The 22,218-nt window shown below is 41.4% G+C and overlaps 2 protein-coding genes across 2 annotated transcripts; one reads left to right on the plus strand and one right to left on the minus strand.

Annotated features, from left to right (window-relative positions):
* Positions 1 to 389: 389 nt before the first annotated feature.
* g6pd (glucose-6-phosphate dehydrogenase) lies at positions 390 to 10,447 on the plus strand. The gene is made up of 13 exons (XM_080497293.1): positions 390 to 491; positions 3,630 to 3,751; positions 5,425 to 5,462; positions 5,574 to 5,682; positions 6,349 to 6,566; positions 7,459 to 7,617; positions 8,113 to 8,238; positions 8,575 to 8,668; positions 8,779 to 8,965; positions 9,058 to 9,293; positions 9,930 to 10,006; positions 10,165 to 10,257; positions 10,335 to 10,447. The coding sequence occupies exons 2-13, from the start codon at positions 3,635 to 3,637 to the stop codon at positions 10,423 to 10,425; spliced, it is 1,545 nt and encodes a 514-aa protein (XP_080353419.1). The 5' UTR covers positions 390 to 491; positions 3,630 to 3,634; the 3' UTR covers positions 10,426 to 10,447.
* A 1,056-nt stretch (positions 10,448 to 11,503) lies between these two features.
* Positions 11,504 to 17,055, minus strand: LOC308130802 (glycerol-3-phosphate dehydrogenase [NAD(+)], cytoplasmic). Its single transcript, XM_080497286.1, has 8 exons — positions 16,948 to 17,055; positions 15,309 to 15,486; positions 15,043 to 15,183; positions 14,732 to 14,870; positions 14,247 to 14,359; positions 13,426 to 13,662; positions 12,624 to 12,730; positions 11,504 to 12,546 (listed from the first exon to the last, which is right to left on the minus strand). Exons 1-8 carry the CDS (start codon positions 16,989 to 16,991, stop codon positions 12,450 to 12,452), a joined length of 1,056 nt encoding a protein of 351 aa, XP_080353412.1. The 5' UTR covers positions 16,992 to 17,055; the 3' UTR covers positions 11,504 to 12,449.
* Positions 17,056 to 22,218: the final 5,163 nt, after the last annotated feature.

Consider the following 22,218-nt stretch of genomic DNA (forward strand, 5'->3'; position numbering starts at 1 on the left):
TTTATTGACAATTTTAACTGACCTTGTCAACAAATGACTGTGATTTCCTTGATGATTTCCTTAGAAATGAAGGCCATGATTATCACAATCAAAATTCTTGAAACCTTATGAAAAAAATGCTATTAGTGTAGGAAATAACACACAAAACCATGTACTTTTTCATAGTGTTGTTGTTTTTGAGATACAGCAGTTATTGCACAGTAGTATAATATCCTCTGAAGTTATAAAAACACAAGGATCGTGTTTGTGTGTGCGCGCGCGCCTGACTTAAGCCCCGCCCCCTCACACCGCTGACGTCACTGGAGCCGACAGTGATGGGATCCGGCGCGAGCGCTGGTGAGTTTCTACAAACCAATAAAATCTCTGAATTCTGCCTTGTCACTACAACAGGGAAGTAGGCAGGACGCTCAAATGTTGCCGTGAGTTTACATCGAAGGCTGCTCTCTGTCCTTCCACTCCGCTCGCCGTTCCGCCGCCACCTTAACCCACCCGTGAGTAACGGCCCCTTTCGCTCCATTCGTGCAACTTTTTTTTTTTTTTGCCCCGGGTCTCTCTCTCTCTCTCTCTTCGCGAGCCCCGCGAGCCGCCGCTCGGAAGCTCCGCGGTGCTTTGCTAGCTCTCAGCTGGAAGTTCGGGCTCGTTTTCCTCGCGGTGGATGCCCGGGAGCCCCGAGGGGCTGGGCGGCCGACGACTGGGCGAGGATTTAAACGGTTTACTGGTCGGTTTAATAGCAGTGTAATCTGGGCGCTTTCCACGCTGGATGCCCGGGGAAACAATCTGTCGGGCTTCCCTTTAAATGTTGGCCCCCGGCGCATCCAGCCTCATCGCGGTGTCGAGCGCGAAGGTTTAGCCCTCTAAATACGGGATTTGTTGGGAGGATTTGACTAATATCATTATAGTTTGTTATGTGTGCGACGGGCTATTTCTGTAGTGGCCATCTGACAGATACACACGTGTTTCCGTTGTTTTCCTCAGAGCTGTGGCGTTTTTTCAGTCCACCCAATACTGCGTCCAACTCCGTAAAGTGTATAAGTTACACTTAATAATTCAATTAATATGTGAAGGTTGACACCACTAGGCCAGTGACTGCTAGATTTCCGAAGATGCATAAATAGATGTATCATCACATCTTCATTTAATGAAATTGCAGGTTTTGCTCCCTTTGTGCATCAATCCAAAGTAGACATGTTACACATAATATAAATATCTAATATGTATATACTCAATCCATAACTGCATCCTAGTCAATTTATCTTGAGATATTTTTATCCTATGATATTGCTGCAGATATTTCAGCTGCACACCAATAGTGCTTTTCCCCCCATTTAATTCCAGCTGTTCTCTGGTTGCATTGGGCTCTTTTGAGTCTTATCAAAAAATATTTTTTCGAGATTATTTGAAGTAATTTTTATTTTTTTTTACCAAACTTGTCTGATGTCCAGAAATGTCCATTGCAGAAACTGCTGCTTGCTGATATTTTAGTTTTTCCCCACATTTAAAGCATGCATGTGGTTTTCTACTCAAATTGAATAACTTAATTTTTTTGTATGTTTTCAAATTGAGCTCATAAAAGATTACCAAATTATACCCAATCATATTTGTCACGGACTCTGATTCTGAGCATTTCTAATTTTTATATCCTCTTTTATTCCAAAATTCAATAAAACAAAAGAATACATTTGAATATGAAGGTAAAATTTAGAGATCCAATTATTTTTTCTTTACAAATGCGAACACGTATATTTGCCTCCACCTAAGTTCCTAATCATTTCTCTTCAGTAGTTATCTAACAGTCATTTTTTATTATTACTATTATGGCTCATTACCATGCACATATAACGATTTCCTGTACATGCTCATGTTGCAACTCTGCAGCTTTTGACCTTTTTCATGTGGTGAAGTATTTCGACATAATCAAAGTTTAATTCTGTTGGTACATGCAGAAATATTTGTCAGCTGATAATAATGGCCTGCTGATAAAACTGCCTTACTGGAATTTACACATTTAAAGCATGGTGGTTGTCCTGAAGTTTCACAGAGAAGTGCAGTGGATTTGTCAAGGTTTATGCAACTTGTCGAAAAGGAAGAAGTTTGTGACGAAATTAGTAAACGGACAAGATATTCCTGATGGTCTGAGCAAGTGCTTGCTCTCAAATATGTTGTTCATTATAGAAGAGGAGATCAATGAGAGCTGTCAGGTGTTTCTGTGTCTTCCAACTTTAAAATAAATATTTAAAATGTAAATTTATTCTCAGAATTGTGGCACATTTATTTTCCAGCTGTTGCAGCAGGACTTCAACAACAGCAGTTGCTTGGTTGTGTGTGGGACTGGAAGTGAATATAAAGCTTTTCCATCAATCATTCAGTGCAAAAACCTTATAGTTGTATTCTGGAGTGATAGGTCAGCTATTTTCACGGTTTGTTGGTGAATGTTCAAATGTTGTGCTCACGGTGAAGGGAAAAAAAATGGCAGATTTTAAAAAGCACAGTATGTCAGAGGTTTAAACTCTTAATTCATGACACTTGTGTTGTCAAACAAATGGCTCGTGAGGGCGTCAGAGGATCTACTCTGGCCTGCAGGATGACCTTCGCAAAGAGTTGAATTACAATTAGAACATTGACTTTAACAGTAACTCACAGGAGAGCCCGAGAGATCAGTGATGCAGCAAGTTAATGCTGGCTCTCTTATTCATATCAAGGTAGCATCAGTAACAATGTACTGCCCATATTGGGTTGGATCAATCATCAAATGAAACACAAAATTCAGTATTTCTTGGAGATTCAAAAACAATATAGGAGCCGGAAGACATGTGTTTTTTGGACATTTTACTGTATTTTCCCACCAAAGGGTAATGGTATAATATTGAAATTGCACTGAATTTTCAATAAGTTCTTCAGAATTGGGATTTTATTTCAATTTCAATAACGTGCTTCTTTGCACTGAAACAACGGGAAACATTTGAAGTTGTCATTTATTAAAAAATAAAATGTTTTTATCATTTCACGGGTCCGGCCGACTCCAGATCAGATTATTCTCTGCGGCGGCTCCTTAACTAAAATGAGTTTGACACTCCTGCATTGCTCTGACCCTGAAAGAGGCTTCTGATCACCAGGTATATATTTATCCTGCAGAGCGACAAGGAGCGCAAACAGACTCCCAGAGTCATAACAACCCCTCGTCAGGAAACGCGAGGAATCCCGCAACAGACGGTAACAACATGACCGCAACAGACTTGGAAGACACGGCAGCATTGGAGAGAGCCCGGGGTTCACAAAACAAGTGTGACATGTTTTCCAAGCTACTTTAATTATCTTGGAAAACCGGGGCTGTTTTCAAAGCTTCCAATCCTCGTTAAAAGGATTGTTTTCCTGAAGCATCCCGGGTCTGTTGTGTGGCGTTTTCCTTTAGGTATTAGTTACTTGTTGTTGCATGCAGGTCCATGCCGCCGCTGGGCATGAATTCATTGGTTTGAGAGACTTGGATGTCGTGAAGTGTTAGCAGCAGTATCGGTACATTTCCTCTGTGTAGTACACAGTCTGTGCTTGTTTTTGTGATGGTTGAAAGACGATACTGTTGAATTTTTTTTCGTTCTTTTTTTTTTGGGACTAACTGCAAATTCTGTTTTCAGACAAAATGAGCGGCATCCCTCTGTCTCGCTCCGAAGTGTTCGGGGAGCTTCGGAAGGAGCTGCACGAAAAGGAAGAGTTCGGAAAGTCCGATGTTCACATCTTCATCATCATGGGAGCATCGGTAAGAGAATAGGGGGGGTAAAAAAAAATCAGGAAGTCATGACGAATAAAGAAACTAAATAGAAAAAGTGTTCATTAATTACGTTGCAACACGCTTAAAACAAAACAAAACAAAAACCAACAGCACCTTTGGCATTAATTTCAATGAATACATTTAAAAGTCTTTAAACTATTTAAGAACTATGTGAAATGTTGAAACTGATTTCATGAACATGAGCACCGCTTGGGTCAGATGTCAAAATCCTTCTGTTGAGAAAGTGAAAAGTTGAAGCTTCCTCTTTGGGACAGTGATATACAGTAGTTAGAACATTTCCTCATTCTTCTCATGTGTGGCGTTCAGGAAGGAAAGCTTTCCTTCTTCCTTTTAATACACAATGTTTTTATTCAGCTCAAGTGTCTTTCCTGTCTCGGTTTCCTCTTTCATTTCTGTGTTGTTTTTTTTTTCCTCTATCATGAGATCCTTTTGTAAGGCGAAACTTTAACCCGACACTCAAACGTAGTGAGATGTCTCTTTAAAGACAATATTTAGGAACATCACTGGATTTTGGGTCGTACTTTTGAATGCCAGTCCAGTCCCGTAGTTACCGATTGACTGCGTCCCTCTGTCTGCTGCTCCGTTTGCTCTTTGTGAAAAAAAAAAAGAGCGGCGCTGTGGCGGATTTTTGCCGAGTCACTGTCTGTCAGCGTTTTTCTTTCAGCGTGATATGCAGGCAGATCAAGTGAAGGGATCGGCTGCGCTTTTATGCCTCAGTCCCTGTTCGTGTGTGTGTGTGTGTGTGTGTGTGTGTGTGTGTGTGTGTGTGTGTGTGTGTGTGTGTGTGTGTGTGTGTGTGTGTGTGTGTGTGTGTGTGTGTGTGTGTGTGTGTGTGTGTGTGTGTGTGTGTGTGTGTGTGTGTGTGTGTGTGTGTGTGTGTGTGTGTGTGTGTGTGTGTGTGTCGCAGCGGCAGATGAATGCAACGCAAACTACTTCTCTTTTCATTATAGAGCTTTTTTATCTTTACCACAGTCGCCTACAACACACCTTCAAATATTTACTTACCACCGCTAATTCAATACTCACTATGGTTCAGCTTCACAGTGATATGAGAAGTATGCGAGTGATTAGTTTCTTCTCAACTGAAGCTATTTCAGACCCACGGCCTTAAACAAAGCAGTGGGGCGACAAGCCGAGGGAGTCCCAGCTGAGTGCTTGAAAAGGAAATGAGGAGCAATTGTGATCATTGAGTTCTACCAACAGCATTCTACGACTGGGAAATGTAATCAAGTTGCTGGTAATGTAATAAACTGAACATACTATTTGCTGTATGCACAGGGCTTGCAGTCTGAATGTAATCATGTTGAAAGGGCATGCCTCACATCTTTGAGCAATGTCGGGTTTCACGGTGAACACTTAAATACATGTGCTTTGTCAGTAACGACCGTTTGTCTGTGAAATAAAAGAGTGTGTAATGAAGGAGCTCGGCTTGTGAACAGCAGCCTCCTCAGTCTTTTGTCTCCTGAGAGTTGACACCTACCTCCAGTGGGATTACTGAGGTTTTGCAGCCTGCGTACCTCTTCCACCATGACGTGACCCGACGACCACTTTGTCAATGGTTAAATAAACGGCGGCCCACAGCCCCCGACAATTACCGTGTATAACCCGTCTTTTGTCTGATTGTGTGTTTGCGCCTGTAGGGGGATCTGGCAAAGAAAAAAATCTACCCTACGCTGTGGTGAGTTCAAGTCGGGTAGCAGAGGCTGCAGAAAGGTGCTCGTTGAGTCGGGACCGGAGCGTCGGGGAGTCGTGTTTTCGTGAACCACGTGTTCCCTCTGCTGTCCCCCAGGTGGCTGTTCCGGGACGGCCTTCTCCCCGAGCAGACGTATTTCGTGGGCTTCGCTCGCTCTGACCTGACGGTTGACGCCATCCGGGCCGCTTGCCTTCCATACCTGAAGGTACGACCGGCTGTCTGCTCTATGAAATCCCATGCAGGTTTATTGTTGCTGTACTCGACTGTGTAATGGTAAAAGTTGGAATAAGCGAACCGAATTTTATTTCTGCTTTGGATCAAAACCGTCCAACCGATTTTCATGGTGTTTTGCTATAATCACAGCAGTGTATAGTGCATTTAAAATTACTCCTGCACATTGCGCAGCAGCTCTTTACGGTTCATCTCAAGGTAATAATCCGTGTTATTGGACACAAGTCTTTAAAGAAGTAATATCATTTTAATCACCCTCAAACATGTGCACATGTCTTTCCAGGTCATTTAGGGTTAAGACTATTAGTGTTTACATTTGTCATTCTCTGGCTGAAACAACTGTTGTTGTTATTTGCCTTGTTTACTTTAACTGCATGCTGTTACTTATGATGTCATGTCTCACAGTCGTATTACATTTGGCCTTAAGAGGAGAAATATGCAAAGGTTTAATTGGGCAAATTGGTTTTGCAGTTATATTTTATTAGGCAGAAAAACTATGAGCCACTACTGTATTAGACCACTGCATGATGCATTACTGTGTTGTAACACGAACTGGAGCACATTGTGTTTTGCAGTACCCGTTCATATAACTGCTGAGTATTTATACATGTATAATAATTTTCCCCCCCATCTGGTCCAGGTGACGGAAAAAGAAGCGGAGCGGCTGTCGGCCTTCTTCGGCAGGAACACCTACATCAGTGGAAAATATGCAGACGAGGCCTCCTTCTCCAAGCTCGACGCACACATCCGATCCCTCCCCAGAGGCCCCGAGGCAAACCGTCTCTTCTACCTGGCCCTGCCGCCCACCGTCTACCACGACGTTACCAAGAACATCAGGCACCACTGCATGAGCACCAAGTCAGTCTGCACGCCTCCCTCCACCTGTTGCTGTGTCATGCTGATTGTTTTGTTTGTCCCAGAGCTTCCTGTTGTTCCTGAAAGACTCTGGATTGCAATCTGGGCAGGCAGCGGCATGTCTCCGCCAATGTCTCGGGTGTATCATTGCCTCTTGTATTGTCAATTTTGCCAAAGGTCTTCCAAGTTTTATCTAGCATCATAAATAGATTATTTCAATGGTATTATAGTTTGTACAAAGTGTAAAACGGCTTCCTGCCACTGCTGTGCATCCAAAACTGCTTCATTTTCTTATTGGCTTTTACATTTTTCTCAGTCAAACTAAATAAGGCATTTCATAAAAATATAGACACTTGGGATTTAATGTTTGTTGTCGAAATAATCAGAGGCTGAAATTGGAGGCTATCAAACTTTTCACAGTAAACACTACTTGAGAAAATAATGAGCTCTCACAGAGCAACACAATGTGATTGTGAACTGTCCAAATGGTTAAACCTCAAAGGAGACGCGTGTTCTCCCAACATGAGGATTGTTTATAGATAATTTTCCACCAGTTATAGCCACACTGTAGAAACCAGCAACTTACAGCTCATTTATATACTGTATACTCTATATTTGCTATCTAAGTTTTTTATTGACATTATTGGACATGCTTAAATAATTTTAATAAAAAAACAAAAACAACTTCCCTCCACCTACCACTAGAGGGAGTGCTACACCTTGAGTATCAATGCCTTGAATGAAGAGGCCACAAGCTTTTAGTTTTGATCCACGAAGAAAAAATCCTGCAAATGTGTCGCAGTTCAAGCTGCACTGAAACCACTGAGGAGTAAAGAAACCATGGGTCAACTGGAGATGTTTATTTCTTGTATGTGTTTGTATTTGTGTTATTTAGAGGATGGAACAGGGTGATCGTGGAGAAGCCGTTTGGACGTGACCTGCAGAGCTCCGAGGAGCTCTCCGCTCACCTCTCCTCCCTCTTCACCGAAGAGCAGATCTATCGCATAGATCACTATCTGGGCAAAGAAATGGTGCAGAACCTCATGGTGCTCAGGTAGGAAGACTTTTTACCTGATTTATACACGTTTTTAAAACGTAACCAATCATTCATGTTTTTACAGAATACTTTGAAAATTATTTAAGTTTTGCATTTAAGTTTGCAGCGTGAGAGAAAGTGGACAGTTAACTGAATGTCTATGGCTTGACAATATGAGTGAAGGCGCATAACACGCCGCACATATCGTTTTGTCACAATCACAACACTTAAATGTTCAGAGAAATTATTTTAATGCTGTTGGGTTTCATTTATTTTTATATACTTGCCCTTAAACAAATGTTCTACTGTTGAGTCCAACTATTTGTTTATTTGTTCTTCTTCTAACAGTGTTGTGTGTTTTTAATAGCATCTTTGAAGATGCTCCTGTATAAATAGGCATTGGCTGCTCACCAGGAACACGGATGCAGATCAATGTTTGTTGTCATGAGCAGCTGTCCTGCCGTGCTGCTGCTCAGAGCAACCATGTGATTATTTTTTTTTCCCTCGACGCAGGTTTGGGAACCGGATCTTTGGGCCGATCTGGAACAGGGACAACGTGGCCTGCGTTGTTCTAACTTTTAAAGAACCGTTTGGGACTCAGGGACGAGGAGGGTACTTTGATGATTTTGGCATCATCCGGTGAGGACAAAAAAAAAAAAAAAACAAGATTTTCTTTGTGACTTTAACTACTTTTGATCTTCACTTTAAAGTGAGTACAGAACAATAACGCACGCTTCATGGTTCTTAGAGGGACACTCCGACATCGATAAATGTGTAATAATATCTGATGTCTGCTCATATCGCTGCATTAAAACCAATTATAAACTACGAACGGTTTACATTCTGCTCATCAGGATACATTTCATGCTTTTCAACTCGCACTTCAGTGCCAGCACTCGATCAGCTCATAATTCCGACGAGCACAGTTTCCATTCTGTCTTTTATGCGACCGTCTGCTCCCTTTGTCTCGACCAGAGATGTCATGCAGAACCACTTGCTCCAGATGCTCTGCCTGGTTGCCATGGAGAAGCCAGCCTCCACCAGCTCTGACGATGTCAGAGATGAGAAGGTACAAAAAAACCCAAAACGCACACCCGAACACTTGTGACATAACAGTTGGAGAGGTTATATGCAGATAACGCGAACGGCGTTTTTTCTCTTTGTGCTCACCTCCTGTAGGTGAAGGTGCTGAAGTGCATCGCTCCCGTGTCCATGTCCGACGTGGTGCTGGGTCAGTACGCGGGCGATCCAGAGGGAGAGGGCGATGCTAAGCTGGGTTATCTCGACGATCCCACGGTCCCTAAAGGGTCGACTCAGGCCACCTACGCCACGGCTGTGCTCTACGTGCGCAACGAACGCTGGGACGGTAGAGACGCACGTTTCCCCCTTTTTTGAAAAGCCAATCATTCACTTCTTCTCGCACTCTTTCATCAAGCCCTTCAAAATGTTCGCCCGCAGGTGTCCCTTTCATCCTGCGCTGCGGGAAAGCTCTGAACGAGAGGAAAGCCGAGGTGCGGCTGCAGTTCACCGACGTCCCCGGAGACATCTTTGGGAATCAGTGTCGCAGGAACGAACTGGTGGTGCGAGTGCAGCCCAACGAGGCCGTCTACGCCAAGATGATGAGCAAGAAACCCGGCGTTTACTTCAGCCCGGAAGAGACCGAGCTGGACCTCACCTACAAGAGCAGATACAAGGCAAGTGCGGGGCGATTCATCTGTGGGAGGAAAACTGGAGAAATGCTACGATTCAACATGAAACTGCTGGTTTGACTCTTTGTGTTGACATTTGACTGATGTTTGTCCCTGAACGTCGTCCTTGGCTGCATCAGGAAGGACACACCAACATAAAGACCTGCCAAATCAAACGCGTGCATCTCACGATCTCCCATGCTAAAGCGAGAAGGGAACTCTTCTTGTTTAGTCTTGAAATGTTTTAGTGTGTTTAGATAATCTTGTCCCAACAATCGCATTGACTTTATTACATTTGTTTTGATCTGATGAGCAGTCCAACACTAAATTTCTTAAACGCGTCCGCATATGAGATAAACATAAACCTGAAATCCCCATCAGAGGACCTTGTGACTGCCAAATGCTTATTATAATTACTCTAAACAAGACTCTGGAGCAATGTAATCTGTTGCTTAAGTAGCAGATCCTAAATAAACTCTCTAATCATTAATCTGCGTAATCTAATTTAGGGTCACGGGATTATTTCTTTAATGCAAATGTGTCAATCAATTAACACGTGTGCAGCACCACCATCTTTTCATTTCTGTGTCAGAAGACATTTCCTGCCCTTCTTTCCTAATTAAAAACTCATCCTGTCTTCAGGACGTGAAGCTGCCCGACGCTTACGAGCGTCTAATCCTGGACGTCTTCTGTGGAAGTCAGATGCACTTTGTACGCAGGTCAGTCCTTGCTTTCCAGCACTTTAAGTGTTGATATTTTTGAACTCTTACCTTATGATCGTCGACGTGCAGCCTGAGCACCTCTAGATGGCGTCATTGTGCATCTTAAAGAGTCTACCTCCATTTATTTCCATCTGTTGGCTTGTCACCGTTTGCAGCGATGAATTAAGGGAAGCGTGGAGGATCTTCACCCCTCTCCTTCACCACATAGACAACGAGAAGCCGCGGCCCATTCTTTACAAATATGGAAGGTGAGAGATCACCCCTCAGCCCGTTTTCAATAGGAGATTTACCGCCGAGCCCTGATGGTGCATCTTTCTCTTCTCAGCCGCGGCCCTGCAGAAGCAGACGAGCTCTCCAAGAGGGTTGGATTCCGTTACGAAGGCACGTACAAATGGGTGAACCCACATAGACTTTAAGGAGTGACGGGTTGAGGCGGGGCGGGGGTGGGTGGTGGTAGCGGTAGGATGGTAGAAAGGGTGCTGCAGAGCAAGCGAGCCGTCATGTTCCAATACTTTAGAGGGAGGAGAGGTGTTTCCACTGTGTGGATTCATCGAGCAGCACAGAGGAGAGATCTAGAAAAGAAAAGAGTAATCTCAGGTAAAGCAGTTATTCCCCGGAGCCTGTTCATCATTCCAATGAGATATGGGAATTAACTGTCAAAATGTGATAGTTATACATTTTTCATGCATTCACAGCAACTTTTTTTTTTAAATTATTATTTGGAGATGGGGACCAAGACTATTAGTTAATGAACAAAACGTGAAGACAAATATAGTTGCTTGATAAACAGGCTCCATTTCTCCTCCACTGATATTTTCTAAATGGAATAACTGAGAAACGTACACAAAGCCCTTCAGCCGAGTCACGATCACAAAGATGGTGAACTTGATTACAGCAGAGAAGAGGACTCTGAAACACTGTCCACCAGCTGTCACTCCGACAACCATTGTGATTGTAATACCATAATCTTCTGACTTGCATTCATTACTCACACTTTCGAAAAATGTTTATTTCATTTTTTAAATTTGCCTCATCTGCCTGCGATCATGATCATCAGATGTTAAGTCTGTGGAGTTTGCAGGCAGTTTCTCTTCAAAGCATTCATACTGCGATAGTCTTAATGTCCGTCCGGACAAGCAAAACAAAACTCTTCTTCTGTAGCCTCCCTCCGAGCTTCGCTTCCTTTTTGTTTACATTTTCTTCTTTCTTCCAGATGTATTTAAGTGGCTGACTGCATGTTTCAGACAGCAGAAGTGTCAACACTGAATGTCTGTATTGTAAACTGCTGTTTAATGCACTCATGTAAAGCTCGCTACATTTTCACGACTTGTAATAAACTAGTTTTTGCTTCAAGTGTTTGGCTGTGGTTTGAAGGCACCGACGAAGACTCTTCACATTGGTGATGTTGAAAACTACAAACGGGGATTTCTTTTGATGGAAGAAAAAGTACTGACAACACAAAAACCATTCAGGTTGAACTGCTTCCAATATGATTTGACACCAGAATCAATTTTATTCACAGATGAATCTTGAGATTGTCTTCAACACATTAGTTCAAACAAAGTGAAAACTGGGTCAGGCAGGATCACAGTAATGCATGTTCTAATGGATGTTGAAGTTAAAAAGATCATTTGTTTACTTTTTTTTTTTTTTAACCGAATCGTCCGCTATGGTAAACCAATAATGGTAACCAAGAATTAAAATTGAATCATCCTTTTACATATTGGGTTTGACGAATAAAAATGGCAAACGTTGTCAACCATGCAATTTAAGGCACGAGAATATTTAGTTAAAAACAAGTTCTGTACATTTCGCAGAATGTTCATATACAGTACAAGACAGGGTAATATAGTGAATTATGCAAGACACTTAAAGCATACAAAGACGTAACGAAGTGAGGTATTACATCTATAATTAAACGACTGCTGGAGATGGACAGGCGTTGACTGGACGACATTAATGTTAAACAAGGAGAAATTCCTCGACACAAGGCTGTCAATAGCTTTTAACTCTTGAGTGGTCATCCCAGTGGATGTCTGTATGCATAATGTAGAACATTTTAGCGACTAAATGGCAGTCCGTGTCAGATTTTCTCAATTAAAACAATGTTCTATGAAGGCTGGAGTTCTGTATAAGTGCTGTGAGTTTAACCGCCACATAAAGGGAAACAAGAACTCCCCAACAGCCACCTTCAAGTTTCAGCACGTCTGGAAATCAAAGAAAGCACTTCACAAGCTGTCGGGACGGATTTTTATGGTAAAAGGAGGTTGAAGTGGAGAAGGAACACGCGCCACTGGATTCGCCAGCTGGAGCCATCGGGGGAGTTGCTGGACAGCGGCGGAGTGATGCGTCGTCGTCCTCCACTTTTTCCCTCACAGGTAACGGAGGAGTGGTTTTTTTCCCCGGTCAAAAGGCACTCGGCTCAGTTTGTTTGTTCTTCTTACATATGCTCTGGGTGATTCTGCAAACAGCTTATGAACTCAGTGACAGGATGACCCTGGAAGCAGATCTGGTACACGGCGTTGAAGAGCGGGAACCTGCAGGGAGGAGGACGGAGACGTTAACGCTGGGACGTCGGTACAGGTGTCTGCGCTGCCGCCACCGCCGGACTTACTTGTCAACCAGGTTTTTATGCTTGAGGATGAGATAGACCTCGGCTGCTGTGGCCGGTCCCTGCAGCTTCTGACCGTTCAGCATCTCCTTCTCCAGATCCTCAATGGACTGAACAAGTAATAGAACAAGATTATTAAATAAACAACGCACTGAATTTGGCACCAAGAATGCAAAGACATAACATAAGGCTGCTACTCTTGAGCTATAATGTTCAAAACACCACGGAGGAGATGTGATTTTACAGATAATTGAAGACCCAAAATAACTTGTGTGATTAGGAGAGTGTTTATTTTTGCGTGTTGACGGACTGGTGATCTTTACAGAATGTATCCTTCCCTCCCCCATAGATTGATAAAGCAGCATAAAAGATGGATGGACTTTGCCTTTGTTTTTAATGATTATAGAATCTCGGATAAAAGGACAAAAAGAAAATGCAGTTTCATACAGTAAAGGATATTTAACCAATGACAAAAGTTGCTCAATAACCGAAAAAGTTCTAACACGAAATGTGAGCTGGACATAATTAGTGACTGAGTTTTCAGCATGAACCTTCCAAGACGTGTCTGATTCTCTTCCACACACAGCGACGCTCTGCCCACATCTTTTTGGGTTTGCAGAGGCCAAAAAGATATCCGAGGATTTCAGCTCACTTCAAAGGTTTTGCTTGAGGTCCTAACTTAATCATCACCATCATTGACAGTCTATCAGTAATTGTGTGCAGCATACATAATTCTAAATAGTTCTAATATAATTCTAACCATCTTCAATGCAAAAAAAAAAAAAATCAAATGTTGGCTTCTGACCTTCCCCGTCTTCACAAAAGCCTCGGCGACTTTGCGGTTGCGGCCGCCGTAGCACGTGGTGATGAGGTCGGCCACGCCGCAGCTCTCCAGGAAGGTGGCGGAGGACACGGGCCCGGCCGTGCAGAAGATGCGTGCGAACGCGATCATCTCCATGAGGCCCAGTCTGATCACAGCTGCCTTCGTGTTGTCACCAAAACCCAAACCGTCACAGAAACCTGCGCCGACCGCCACGATGTTCTGCGGCAAAAAGGAAAATGCACACAGAGAACTGAGGTGCAGTCCACACAGTGAGAGTTCAATGTGTGATAGCTGAAAGGAAGAGATTACTTCTGTCATCACCTAGGTACAATTTGCGGAAACTGCCACAATCTTAGTTTGGAAAGCACTCGTTGAGTCTCAAATGCTATATGATTAAGATAAAAAAAAAAGATTTTTGGCCAGCGGAAGCATGTTGAGCCATAAAACTGGAGGACTTTGGTCACCATCTGTAATTTATTAGTGATCAAGCAGCTTCACCAAAACAAAGCTGCCATTGTTCAGCAGGTCTGGTTTGATAGGAATGTGTGAGTTCAGTCTGACTTCAGCTCAAAAAATTCATTCAGCATTGGTTTCATGCCACAGTGAAATACATTTTCTCATGTTGCATCACCGTGTTGCTAAACTACTCTGAAGGATCATCTGTGTGTTTTCCCTCCCGTGTACACTCCGTGCCTCCGGCTCACGGTATAAATGAGATCTGTGGTTTTACAACAACCTCCACAAAGACATGCTGCTCATATGACTGATCCAAAGTAACACGGTGTTGCCTCCAGAGAGCTCACCTTCAGGGCACCGCAGATTTCCACCACATCGTACTCCTCCACTACTGTAACTCTGAAGTTGTTGGTCTGCATGAGTTCCTTCAGCACGGCGCCGTGGTTTTTATTTTTGCAGCCTGGAAGCAGGAAAAAACAAAACAAAAGAAAAAGGAGGGTCATGGTTAAAACACTACACGACCTTGACTGAGCTGAATTTGCTTGGATCAGCAAATTTAATTCAGTCAGAGGACGTCTGTGTGTTTATGCTTTTACCGTCTGCTCAGAGTAAATCTCATGAAGCACGCACACGCAGATTAAACTTTCCCCTACAATCATGATGCTAAAAGCTTCATTAGAAACAAGCAGATTTCCACTTTGAATAGATCTGGAAAATGCTTTTTATTTTAATGCTACTGCCATTTTTGTGGTTGTTGGTGGGAGACGCTGTGTCGGCCAGTGTTGTGGCAATCAAAAACCACTTCTTAAACGGAAACAATGATCAGACTAACCAATGGTGGTCTCACAAAACTTCTCATCTGCAACCTCGTTGGCAATGTTGGCCCCCATCAGCACACTCATGGTGATGCCGAGCTTCTCCTGGATCACGTCGGAGATGAGTTTGAGTCCATCGGGTCCCTCGTCCACACCCTGTAGGGACAAGATGGCACAGTCAAACTCACACACCCGGGTGGTGTTTGAGTGAAAGACCACACTGCAGATGTCTGTCAGCCTGTGAGAATGTGGCGTCAGGCCAAAGCTCAGAGACAAAAGCATATCTACGCAACGACAATGACGCTACACAAAAGGAGCAAAGTCAAACCTTAATGAGCGAAATGCCCAGAGCGTCACCCTTTATCTTTCCCTTCATGGTGTCGCACGCTTTTCCAACAAACTGGTGTGGGATCACAAACACCAGAATATCTGCATCCTTGGATGCCTCCACCAGGTCCGGCACTGCCAACTGAAAGAGAAAGCAACAACACACATGTACATTAAATTCTGCTGCATTCAAGTAAAAGCACAATCCCTCTGACCACGCTTCAAGAAATCCCTCCAGAAATAGGTGTTATAACATGCACTACATACCACATTCACTGGGAGCTTGTGTCCAGGAAGGTATTTGATGTTCTCGTGGTCAGCGTTGATTATTTCAGTCAGTTTGCGTCCGTTAACCATCTCCTCAAACACCCACATCTTTACAGTGTTGTCAAATTTTGCATTTTGAGCAGTGTTGGAACCCACAATCTTGGCGATGGCTGAGCCCCTGCGTTGTCAACAGGAAACGGGTTTGTGTTTAAAATATACACCAGAAACAATGTGAAAATTCACAATGCTTTTCATTGTTGATCAAGCAATAAATCCTATCCATCAGGTTCTACTTGAACAAACTCTCAGTAGGCTGCAAGGAATACATCCATTCACATATGAGCTATTCAAGAGAAGACATGTCAGCTATTGAAACATTGTTTAATAAGTATTAAGTCAGCTTCTTAATTTTGAACTTGTTGTTAGTAGCTGTACATAATAATGTTTATGTTCTACAGTGTATCACAGGGGATATACTCATTACATTGTTTGTTACATTTGAAAGATTTTGCATTAAGCACACAAACGATCTTGTATGTACCTCTACAGGGTTACACAACAACAGCAATAATACATGTAACTCAAGTTTTTAAATTGTATTCCAAACTCCATCGACAGATTTACTGATTTTATGCTCTCATCATCAAAAGAAATATCATTGCACGCGCGGTTTGGAGACAGCCTTTAATAATTGCATCATGTTTCCTACACTTGAACTGGACATGAAGCACTAAACTTCACATTTGATTTATGTCAAAAAGTTCGAGCGCGTATTTGTGCACCAGATTCCATTGAGAATGACTTCAATTCAACTTTGATTTTATGAACACAAAGTTTACAACAAATTGGCATACCATTTGAGACATGTTTCGAATTTTCTACGAGGCAAACATGAATTCGGCACAAAACATTACAATTTATATTAAGGTATTTGAGCCCCAAACTCCCTTGGGAATTCTGGGAACTTAACATTAGTATCATCACTAGCAAATGTATACCCGGTGTACACAAGAGTTAACGATATTATTTGTTGATCTTTTTTCTCACATGTGGATTCGGCATGAAATATTAGCTTCATATTTAATTTTAATTCAAATCCACAGGGAATCACTATCAACAGTCAGAATCAGACCGAGGAAAGATCAATGACCATAATACAATAAAGTCACTGAAGTAAAGATAACTCATCCTTAAGCCGAATTAACCAGAATGCTTTAATAATTTATTTTAGCCACTGGTTTAAGTGTAATCGCTTGGCGATTAAAAAAACCCAACCCAGAACCTTTAAAGTACCGTGCTGTTGCATGGGGGTTTGGTTCCAGGCTGCCGCAAAGGAGAGCCAGCTAACCTGTAACAACCTGCTTTGTTACACCACCACAAAGTCACCGTATTCGTTAATTACATCTAATAACTTTTATATTTGCTATTAACCCATTAGTTATCCCCTGTTCATGGGGTAAAACTAGCTGGGAGCGCTATGTATCTGCTCATCAAACTTCCTCATGTTACTATGGAGAGCGTTGCTAGCTAGTCGGTTGCCCCGGTGATGCTAAACCGGCTAACCGCGGTTTACACGTCGCACCGCAGCGCGTGGAGTTGATACCGTTTCGCCCACAGGTGGTCTAATTAAAACACTTGCCAGTTTCCGGAGCCCACGATGCAGACTTTCTTCGGAGCTGCCATTGTTTTTTTTGGTGTGTTTTTTTAGAAGAGGCAAACCGGGGAGTGGAGACGTGTCCGCACCGACTGCAGCACGGTGGTTATGCAACGAGCACACGAGAGGCGGCTCGGATTTTATTGGCCTGTCGGAGGGGAGACAGCGGCCCGCCCAGAACAGCCTGGTCACTCATTGACAGGGCGGCGGAGGTCAGTGGGCTCAAAGTAACCGGGGCGAAAGTCAACCTGTGAACTGTGAACCCTCGGGACCATTAAACCCCCATGTGAGGGAGCAAAGTACATTTAATGTACTAATGTAGAAATGTACTTCTTCTTCTTCTTCTTCGACTTCTTCTTCTTCTTCTTCTTCTTCTTCTTCTATTATTAATATTAATATGATTATCTTTGTGACCAGAGCATGCCACAATATTTATAAAAAAACAAACGTGGCAACTTGTTATAAAATACTCCCATAAAGACACTTAAACATCGAATATGATCTTGTGAAATATCTGCATGCAGATTACTTTTTTACTCCATTTTGCAAGTTTGATGCATTATTTGCCTTCCTGTAATAACTTTGAGAACAGCTAGTGAAAGACAAGAGTGCAGTGTCCTTGTTTCCAAAAGCAGGGGCTAATAGGAAGGAGACACAAAAGGGTTTCACAGAGAGGAATGTTCTGAGAATCACAAGGCGAAAGATGACCAATTGAGCTTAAAGTTCACAATGTATCACAGGCATTTCATGCCATGACTTTACTTATGACTGCAGTTTTACACAAGGTAAGTATTTGTTGTACAATTTTAGATCATTGTATTTCTTCTTTTTCCATTATTGTCGCTTTTTCCTACTTTTTAAAATTTTTTTTTTTTTTTATCCTACTAGCTGTCCAAGCATTGAGAAACAGGCCTTCTTTCATCATGACATTGTATGGCAGAGGGGCTTTAATTATAGAACATTTTTATATCTGTCATAATAGCTTTTGAATTTCTCAGCCAGCTTGTTTCGAGATTTGCGCTCCCTGGATGGATGGGTGACTAACATGTTATTCACACCTTCATGCTCCAAAAGGTGAATATAGTCCTATAAAAAGTCTTCACACCCACTTAACCAGCACAAATATATGCACACCTGTTGTAACTGTGCTTGAACCTGCTGAAAAAAGCGTGCTTTCAAACTCAGCTGCTCCGATTGCACACCCGTGACCCGAAGATCCTTTAGAAACTACTTTCACATTGAAAGATGTGGGAGGTCTGTCAACAGATACAGAAAACCTAAATGTACCCCTTCTATACAGTACAATGGGTGCCAATCAAACATCTATGTATCAGTTCTGGCTTTTCATTGAAGGACCGCCATGCTATTTGTGAACATTTGCACAGTTTGTAACAAGTCGTAAATATGACATCAGGTTACATTTACATGATTTTAGTTTGGTTTATGCTGAAACACCATCAGTCATTGTTGTGACTATTGTGTCATATACTTGATGAAGTTTTCATTATTATCACACATATCTTGATATCTTCAGATCCTTTTCTATTTATACTACATAACTTGGTCAGCCCACTACTCTTATTTATTTTTCACTGTTTTAACGGAAAACTTTGTAGTTTTACTGATATGAGGTGTGTTCTGTCTGTCAGTGTCATAAGTGATGGAAGTTGGTTTTTCTTCATTATATCTGAAGAAAACTGCACTTTTCGCATGCCACAATATTTACTGGGACAGCTTATTGTGTCATTTACTGTAAATTAAATCTAATATAGTAGAATAAGCTTTTTAATGTTAATTTCTTTCATTCAAAGAGAAATATGGATCAACACTGTTACATATTACAGACTTGTGGGAATTTGAAATTGCAGATTAAATATTGTTAACACCTCTCACGGTAACACACATTTGAAAACATACATGGAAATTTAATAGCTAGAAACAATAATATATATATTTTTTTTTAATGGATAAAAAAGCTTTCAGATCATTTCACAGGGTATTCAATTTGAATACAATAGAGGAAAATTGAGTTGAGAGATTGTATTGCCTGGTTTTGTTATTTTAACTTGAATGATCAACATTTTTCTCACAGGATGTTTACTGTGTCAGAGTTTCATTGTACAGAGCACAGCTGGGACATTGGAAGTCCTCTCAGTGACCACAGTCAGATCTCAGTGGGAGAACTTATTTGGTCTGAAAGATTCAAACAAAAGAGGACCTTGTTGCATAAGCGTTTGGATGGCAAACAGAAGCAGCAGCTCAGGAAGTTACTAAACTCAACAGTCTGCTGCTTTTTAAAAGCAGGAACAAAGTGGGAAAATACAGCTTAGTATGCTGAAAAGTGTCCACGATTATCTCCACCACAACCCTCAGAGTTTAATGAGCCGGCTATTCTGTAAAGTCTTCATTCACTCAGTAATCATGAGGCATTGTATCCCAGGATTCATTCATTATTAATCAACATATCAGACTTTGTATGCTTCATGTCCTCATTAGATCCGGCCTTCAACTCTTTTATGATGCTTGGATTTATTACAGATTTATGGTTGTAGAATTGTGCAAATAAATGTGCAGTATTGAATTTGTTAGTTATCATTAACTTATAATGGGACCAACGAAAAAGCGGACTATATAGATACAATGTGCCGAGGTTTGCTTTATTCCTGATTGTCTTGTTGCTGCAGCATCATTAGAGGAGAAGATAACTTCTCTGTTGTGTCTTTATAAAGTGAAACTGTGAATTGGAAATTAGATTTGTAGCTCTTGTTTGTCTCCAGGCTCCTGTCTAAGGTTCCCCTTAAAGACAAATGAGGCTGCATTTATTTGTTTGTCTGTTGTAGATCTTTGCAGCCCGAAAACCCACATTCATACAGTGTATGTCATTCATACAAATGATGCGACACCTGTATTTTACCAGAAATCCAATTAGAAACATAACTGTAAACCATGACACATCTTTTTGTGTGTGCTGTAATTGCTTCTTGATTTATTTTGGAAGCTAAAGTCCTGCCTTATTATCCTTAACCACTGTATATCATGTTGAGCCCTTATATCTTGATTCTAAATAGGAGGCACAGACGTAAATACTGATTTTGGCAGGAAGGGCATTTAGGGTGAAAAAACTGTCTCGTGTATAATTGTTATTACTCCTTTTAATTATTATCCCTTATTGTGCAGCTTAATGCCTGGAGTCATGTTATTAGATGGACGGGGCTAAAATAATCTCTGAAATAGAAAAAAAATGGATAAAGACAGCTTGACATTAAAAACATTAAATTGACTCATTTAAATGCTGACAGAGTTTGGTGCAGCGTCATTTGATGTGTTTTACATTTTTCAATTCGTCAAAGTCTTTTCTTTCATTTTATGATGTGGTATATTGAATTATCGACTGCATTGTTGAACAAAGCAATGCAGAAATATGTAGGTTTAGCTCAATTCTAGGGGAAATAATATTTGATTGAAATCTACATTTGATTTAATTTGTGTCTGTGTCTAAAATCTGAGTCTGACATTTTTCTGTCTCTTCCATGAGATCTTCTGGTAAACACGTGCGTTGAAAGATGTCCCTAATATTTCGAAAACGAAGTGCTGCACGGAACCCAAATGGAGGCATTTAAAACCAGTATATATCAAATAATCTTTCCCAGATTGTTTATAATATCATCACTCACTTCTGAATATTCACAGCGCAAATTGAAGTCAGTATGGTAATAGTTTAATCAATCTTTTCATGCCTCCATTCGTCTTCCTCTCCTCTCTTTTACAATTCAATAAAGCAATCAATGGCACAGGAGCAGTGCACTTCCTTTCAGACATCTGCTTCATAATCCATGTCAACATATTTATGGCACGCTGTAAAATTGTATTGTTTGTTAAGTTATATGATAGTCATAAATTTGTTTATGGTTTTGACATTTCAAACAGCCATTAAAGGACTGCACAGTACTTGTAAATACGTACATGCTACACGAGTGAAGCTTGTAAAAAACGAGTCATGAAACTTCATCCTCGATGTGAGTATAAACTACATTTAATGGCAATTTGCCATCAGGACTTCTTGGGCAGAGGCCCTGAAAGTGACCTGCAGCACAGGAGAAACAATTGGCAACATCGGGAGACCGTGAATGCCTCTACAAGATTGAATAGAAAGTCCATGGGGAAGTATAAGATTCAGGACAGATCCATTAAAAAGATCACTAAATCGAATCACCTCATCCAGTGACAATTTCAGCCCTGTGAAATGGAGCAAAAGAATAGACATTTACAAAGAAGTATGACCTCAGACACTCGGAGAATATATATATATATATATATATTTTATTTTTTTTTTTTTCAAATTTGAAGGGATTGTTCTTATCGGATGAACTGCACAAATCTGGTCATTGAAACCTTTGCTATAACAATAACTTATACTTATGTGATATAATAAGGCCTGAGGAGAAGATTCCGGATCAAATACAAAATGAGATGGTTGTTGAGATGAACAGGTTTTATTATACCATTTATTTTTGAAATTCCCAATGTGAATAAATTTAATAAGAGTTGTAAAAGTATCTTGTCCATGTGTGATATAGAATTGGAGTTTAAATGAATTTGTTTCCGGGCAGATTTGGCACCACTAGTCTTCATCCTAATTTCCCCCCTGGGTTATTGAGCGAGGCGTTCAGGTGCACAATGGTGGCAAACGGGGCTGCCGCTAACCCTAATTTCAATAATTGACTAAATGGTTATTTATTTTGTTCAGTACATGGAATATAGAAAATCTTCAGTAGAAGTAGAAGGCCGCAGCAGTCAATTGGTTGTCTATTTTTGTATCTCTATGGGAGTCATTATCATTAGGTTTCCTCACAAATTTTGGAGCGACTCCTTGGATACTAGTTGCTCCAGCGCCATGTGAGAAGTCCTTCCACTCTACTGACATTTCCATGGAAAACACTGCCTCCGCCCCAAGCACTTTGTTTTCTTCAAACTTTACTTCTGTTAAACTGAGCACTGTAGCAATTTTGTCAATTTCTTTTTGATGCTCCGCTGAGCAGGCTTGAATTTACAACATAAACAATGTACAAGTGACACATTTCTTCCTCTGCTGTTGCTCCAGTTAATTTCAGGTTTTAGTGCGCCGGCTGCCCTGCAAACCTGCCAACGCTCGACTCCACACCTCGAGCGTAAATGATGACACAGAAGACTCTGGAAAGAATAAAAGTTACATAAAGTCAGCATTTAATCTTTAATATAACAACTGCTTGGAGTTCA

The sequence above is a fragment of the Blennius ocellaris genome, assembly GCF_963422515.1.
Source record: "Blennius ocellaris genome assembly, chromosome: 5".
Classification (NCBI taxonomy): Eukaryota; Metazoa; Chordata; class Actinopteri; order Blenniiformes; family Blenniidae; genus Blennius; species Blennius ocellaris.